This window comes from Musa acuminata, chromosome BXJ3-3, assembly GCF_036884655.1.
Source record: "Musa acuminata AAA Group cultivar baxijiao chromosome BXJ3-3, Cavendish_Baxijiao_AAA, whole genome shotgun sequence".
Taxonomy (NCBI): Eukaryota; Viridiplantae; Streptophyta; class Magnoliopsida; order Zingiberales; family Musaceae; genus Musa; species Musa acuminata.
This window is the reverse complement of record NC_088351.1, coordinates 7,808,070-7,814,069: the sequence shown is the minus strand read 5'-3', so window position 1 is coordinate 7,814,069 and position 6,000 is coordinate 7,808,070. Positions and strand designations below refer to the sequence as shown.

Sequence of the window (6,000 nt, the reverse complement as noted above, 5' to 3'; positions counted from 1 at the left end):
TTGAAAGCCCCAAGCATTATGAATCTTCAAAACCAATCTCGTGAAAGCACAAATTTACTTTTGTCTTCTTCACATTTACTTTCAACGCAAAAACCCCTAAGGAATAAAACAGCCATAGTTAGTCAATGCCATGCCATAATCCCACTAAGAAAAGTCTCAATTCTTATCACTTAACCTTACAATGACAGAAGGTGCTGTTAGGTTAGTTGATAGAAGAGTATATACTCTTCTCTTAAAGTGAACAATCCAACCACAAAGTTATGAAATATAGTCACGCACTTCTTTTCATGAAACAATAAATCACAAACAGAAGATATCGCCAGATGTTTTAATTGGACAAATCGACACATATGACTGCCTTTATTCAATCTGATACTTTAACAGGAACATATTAGCACTAATCATTTAAATCACTTGTACAGTAAACAAAAGTATCATTTAAAGTACTTAGACATATTAGTACTTTAACATGCACGAGCAATTCAGGCTGTTGTTGCATCATATTTCGTGGCCATGAGACAAAGAGCATACTTTCTATGTACAGTAACACCAGGGGCTTCCTCCATACTGATGTCCTCCTTCACCATTCCAGGTGGTAAATGCCAATCAAAGGAGTAGAGGAGGTTGGCAAGCACAAGTTCCACCATTAACATTCCAAGATTCTTACCGGGGCAGATCCTTCGACCTTCGCCAAATGGTATGAGCTTGAAATCCTGCCCATTTGCCTCCATGGAGTCATGCATGAACCTCTCTGGATCAAAGACATGAGGCCTCCCCCACGAATTGGGATCTCTTCCTATCGCCCAAGCATTCACATACATCCATGTTTTGGGTAGAATATCATAGCCATTAAGCTTAAAGTGCTGCATGGTTTCCCTAGGAAGTAGCAGCGGAGCGGCAGGGTGCAGCCTCATCGTCTCCTTGATGACACACTTGAAGAAATGAAGTTGGTGAAGGTCACTCTCCTCCACCTCCCCTTTGCTTCCGACACATCGTCTTACCTCGTCTTGTGCTCTCTTCATCAGCTCAGGTTGTCTGATGAGCTCCGCCATCGCCCACTCCACGGTTGCCGAGGATGTGTCCGTCCCAGCAATGAAAATATCCTGCACTTGAGCTTGGTTGTTATGAAAGAGAAAAGGCGTTAACAAGAACTGGATGCTGTGAAAAGGGTGGCATCAACTACCATGAGAACTCCTTTGATGTGGTCTTCTGTTAGACCCTCCTCATCCTTTTGCATGCGGAGCAAAGCATCTAAGACGTCTCCGTCCTCTTTACCTTGTTGCCTCAATCGATCTTGGTGGTAATCTATACGGCGTTGGTAGATGCTATCGAGTTTGAGATAGGCCCTTTCAAGTCTGGATCTCATCCCACTTAGCCTATCAACCCACCCCAACAATGGTAAGTAATCAGATAAAAACAAGCCAGCTACCACCGCTTGGGCTTCTCTGAGCATGTCGTGGAGTTGGATGTCGCCTCCATCGTCGAAGCCGGAGCCAAAGGCAGTTCTGCATGTCATATTGCAGGAAAGCGAGAGCAGCAACTCGCTCAGGTTGACCATGGTCGAAGCGCGAGCGTGAGAACATATCAGTTTCGTCACTCGCTCCATCTCTTCTTTTCTTATGTCCCTAAAAGTGTTGATCTTACTGGCGCTGAAGAGTTCGACGGTGCAGAACTTCCGAAGCTGCCTCCATCGATCTCCGTATGGGGTTAAGGCGACGTCGGAGAAACCGTATGAAAACTTGGAAAAGGAGAGGAGCGAAGGCCGACTGCAGCACTCAAGATCGTGTGTCTTGAGCACTTCCTTAGCCATCTCCGGCGAGGACACGACGACAACGGGGACTCGACCAAGTTTCAAGTGCATGAGAGGTCCATGTTTCTTGGAGAGTTCCCAAAGGGAGCGATGCAGCAAGCTGCTCCCCAAGAGGTGGAGGTGGCCGATGACGGGGAGCTTGGGTGGGCCTGGAGGGAGTTTCCAGGTCGCCGAGCCACCTCTCGCCTTCCGACCTGCGAGAAGAAGTGAAGACAGCAGTGCGAGAACAACGAGAAGAGAAGGGAGAGAGGAGAGCAGGAGGGGTGGAAATGCCATGGTTTTGTTTTGTGATGGTAGTAGCTCACGTATGTTGACAAGGGAAGGGAAGGAGTGCCTGCTGATTAATAGTTGTGACACTGTACCGAACTAATAAGTATTTTGTTCTTTTGAGATTAATAAAAATAATAAATAAGATAATTATATATCTAACTAGCGGCGGAACAAGTTAGATCAAAATTCTTCTCTTCTAACTGACAGTTGGATATTGGGGCACTGAGTTGATTTATTCTCATATTAATTGCTGCACAACAAGTACTTTGTTCTTTTGATAATAATGGAAATAGTCGACAGGATAATTGAATATCCAACTAGCGGGACAAGTTAGATCAAAATTCTCTTCTAACTTATAGTTGAATATTGTGGCAGAGTTAATCTGTTTTGATATTAATTGGTCTTCAACAAGTACTTTGTTCTTTTGATATTAATAGAAATAATAGGCACGATAATCGTATATCCAAATAGTAGGACAAGTTATATCAACATTTTCTTCCAATGGGAAAACCAACCTCTCAAGCAAACACCAATTTGTCATCATGTGCGATTTTCTTAATTTTTTTTTCAAAAGATGTTTCTTTAAATGGTTTTCTATTTCTAATAATATTTGAAATATCCCTTAATAATCCAAAAGACATAATATGATGTCACTTATATTTTTTTAATAGTTTTATAATTCTTTTAGAACCTTAATAAAATTTTATAATATATTGGAAAATACCGTTGTAATTCAAAACTGATAAAAAAAATAAGTGGAAAATTTTGTAGACAAAATATCATTGAGGTTATTGAGAGGTACTTTATGTATTATTTGAAGTATGAGTATCATTTTGGAAAAAAAAAATTAAAAACTTGGAAGTTTTCTTATAGGAATCGTCCGAGCATCATTATTAACCTATGATTTCATAATTATGATGATTAGATCTCACAGTAAGCTTGCGTCATTAGTAAGTTTTATTATTTTTTAAAATATCTTGGTGATATGCAATTAGATATCACACCGGTAAACACTTTATATAAAGATAAATTTATTTTATCTTATCATATTATATTTATATGGTTATATTAAAACTGTAGCAGGCTATTTACATTATAGATTTTTTTTAATTAATTGTACCTAGAAATCAATGATAGCATTATAATCAACAAGTGTCTCTTTGTGTCGTTTGACTCTTTCAAATTTTTTTTTCTTTGTTTAGATTTTTTTTTTAACTATATACAATTTCCCTTAGGCAATCACTAGGCTTGGACATATAAACTTCCGTGTACTTCATTCTTTTTAATTTTTAATCTATTGAATTAAGGATAAGAAAACATATCCTCTTTTTTTCTTTTGTTGATATATTACTTTCTACCATCAAGCCATGTCTTGGGCAAGGACAAAAGAGGCCTCTACTTTTAACCACACAGGTTGAGTCTCTCCTCCAGATTTCTTTTGGATGTTTGCATAAAATATCCAATCCTTGATGAAGTATTACTCCCTCTAAAGACAGATGTGCTATGATAACTGTGAGATATGAAGATGTTGATGTGTATGTTGATGTTTCATACGCTAAAAGGATAGAGCCAATTGGAACTATACATTTCTTCTGTAGCTGGACAAAAGATTTAAGCAAGGTGTTGGCCAGAACTTTTATGATCATAGTTTTAATTGTAGGTCCCACCATGGAGAATCTTGATAAGTATAGTTCCACCAACCACAGTATTCTTGACCTCTCGATAAGGTCTTTATCAACATATTAATTGTACATTGGCATACAAGTTAAATGGAAAGAATCCAATAAAACCTTAACAAAACGCTTTCATGGAGGAACTCATTTTCTCTTATAAAGTCAAGTGATAGCTTGACCTCAAATTATTATAATTTTTATAAGTATATATATTCTTCTTAATTTATTTTTCCTTGTGATACAAGATTATACTAAGCAATTCCTTCGTATCGTCTTATCATTTTTTTCTTTTGTCTGGTTCGCTCACTTAAAACGCTTGATATGTTCTTAATATAATACTTTGTAGGAGATTCTTATAGTGATTATGCACAACTACTTGATAATAAGGGTTAGGTAAGAGATGAGAGTTACAAAGAGTCAATTGTTAAGACTATATTCATATATTTTTATTATACGTAATATATCAAATTTATTATTGATTTATTATTTTCACAATTGTCTGTTTGATAATGATCGTTATTATGGTATGACCTCTCTATTCTCACTAAATTTTAGATATTATAATTATTTTTACCCTTTGATTATGATAGAGGTTTTAATTCTATCTTTTAATTTAATTTAATTCTTTTAATAGAAGCTCAAGTCAGAGCGATCGTACATTTCAATCCTTCATGTGTCTCGGTACGATATCAAACTAAATTTGGAATGACCATAGCACTCGAGGATGTATGTCTTGAGGACTTTCTTGGCCAGCTCCATTGAAGAGATGACTACAACACAAACCTTATAATTGATCTTATATAGAGAGAAATTTAATTTTTAGAAATTTAATTTTTCACTATAGATGTAGGTGGAAGTTACTAAACTATGCTAATCTTGTGTAGGATTTTAAGCATGTTCTTGGTTGTTGATCTTTAGTAATTTTTTTTTCGTTTTTGATTTTTAATTTCTCTTTTGGATTTTTATTTTTCTTTTCTCTCTCTCCTTAACACTGGTGAATATTTATTTTAATATTACTTATTCTATAATCAAACTAACACTGAGTTAATTTTTTTATTATTGTAACTATATGTGACTTTACTTATGTAATCCAAGCCCCTTTAACATTAATTTTCTAATCAACAAAATACTAATCACAATTAATCTCTTTTTTTTTAGAAAAAGTTCAAATTTTATTATAGTGCCAGTTTGTACATTATGTTGACAACAAAAATTATGATGAAATATGCTATCAACTTGGAATATCAAGATTGGTAGTGGAATGGGATGCAGAGATCATAATCGAGGAGAATCCTCCTGTTTTCTTTGGAACTATAATAGGAATATTGAGTGTAAATTGTTTGATGTCTTGCATGAGGTTAATAGAAGTAATCATTGGCTACCCTATTCACATTCGTCTATCATTCTTTTTTTCAAAGAATAAATAATAAAGATGAGATTTAAATTCGATATCTTAAAATAAATTAATTATCAAAATCTTTGCCAAGTAGATTAGCTGTCAAAGTCTACCAAAACCTTGGCAAAATTTTTTTTGCCAAGTAGACAAGTTGATGACAACATAATTTTTGTCCTCATCAGTTTGATAGCATGCTTGCTGCACGCGGAAGTTGATAGCATATTCATAGGCCAAATGGCTTTCCATCGGAGAATGAATCTCCAGCAATCGTTCTCCAATCATGTGAGGAAGTGCCATGCTTTGTGCTTTGCGATGGTTTCTCGTGTATGACAAGGGGACGGTAGAGGTTCCTCGTTCTTTATGGCTGCATGTCACGCTCACGAGAGGCCGTGCTAAATGGGGGAGATTGCATGATGTCGTTTTCTTTTCCTTGGGAGTAGGTAAAATAATCGATTGACCTAAATTTTCTTCCAACGAAAAAAAGTCAACCCTATAATGCATAATTAATTGGTCATGATTATGATGGCAGTCAGTAGGTATGAGTCTAATTAGTGGATCAATTGATAACATAATATATTTTAAATAAATATTAGAAATAATAAAATATATCTATCAACTTAAAAAATCCATCACATTCCCATTATCAACTCAATAAATCTATCAACTTAAAAATAAAAAAAAAAGGTCCATCAAGTAAACTTAGAGTATTCCTAATTTAATTCAAAAGCTTTTATTTTGGTTAGAATCTCAACATCACATTCCATTATCAATCTTGATATTCCAGGCCAGCTTTTATAGTCATCGAGTTGATAGAATGCTCCAGTCTCACTAATTTCTTCAAAAATGTAATC

At 35.6% G+C, this 6,000-nt stretch overlaps 1 protein-coding gene across 1 annotated transcript; it reads right to left on the bottom strand.

Moving 5' to 3' along the window:
- Positions 1-467: 467 nt before the first annotated feature.
- Positions 468-2,086, bottom strand: LOC135633553 (cytochrome P450 71A1-like). The gene is made up of 2 exons (XM_065143120.1): positions 1,184-2,086; positions 468-1,103 (listed from the first exon to the last, which is right to left on the bottom strand). The coding sequence occupies exons 1-2, from the start codon at positions 2,084-2,086 to the stop codon at positions 483-485; spliced, it is 1,524 nt and encodes a 507-aa protein (XP_064999192.1). The 3' UTR covers positions 468-482.
- Between the last annotated feature and the right edge of the window lie 3,914 nt (positions 2,087-6,000).

What these genes read in the sequence shown, in the direction of transcription:
- LOC135633553 (XM_065143120.1), bottom strand. Translation starts at nt 2,086, where the DNA reads ATGGCATTTCCACCCCTCCTGCTCTCCTCTCTCCCTTCTCTTCTCGTT. An exon ending in ACATCAAAGGAGTTCTCATG is followed by an intron (nt 1,104 to 1,183) that starts GTAGTTGATGCC and finishes GCTCAAGTGCAG; the next exon opens with GATATTTTCATTGCTGGGAC.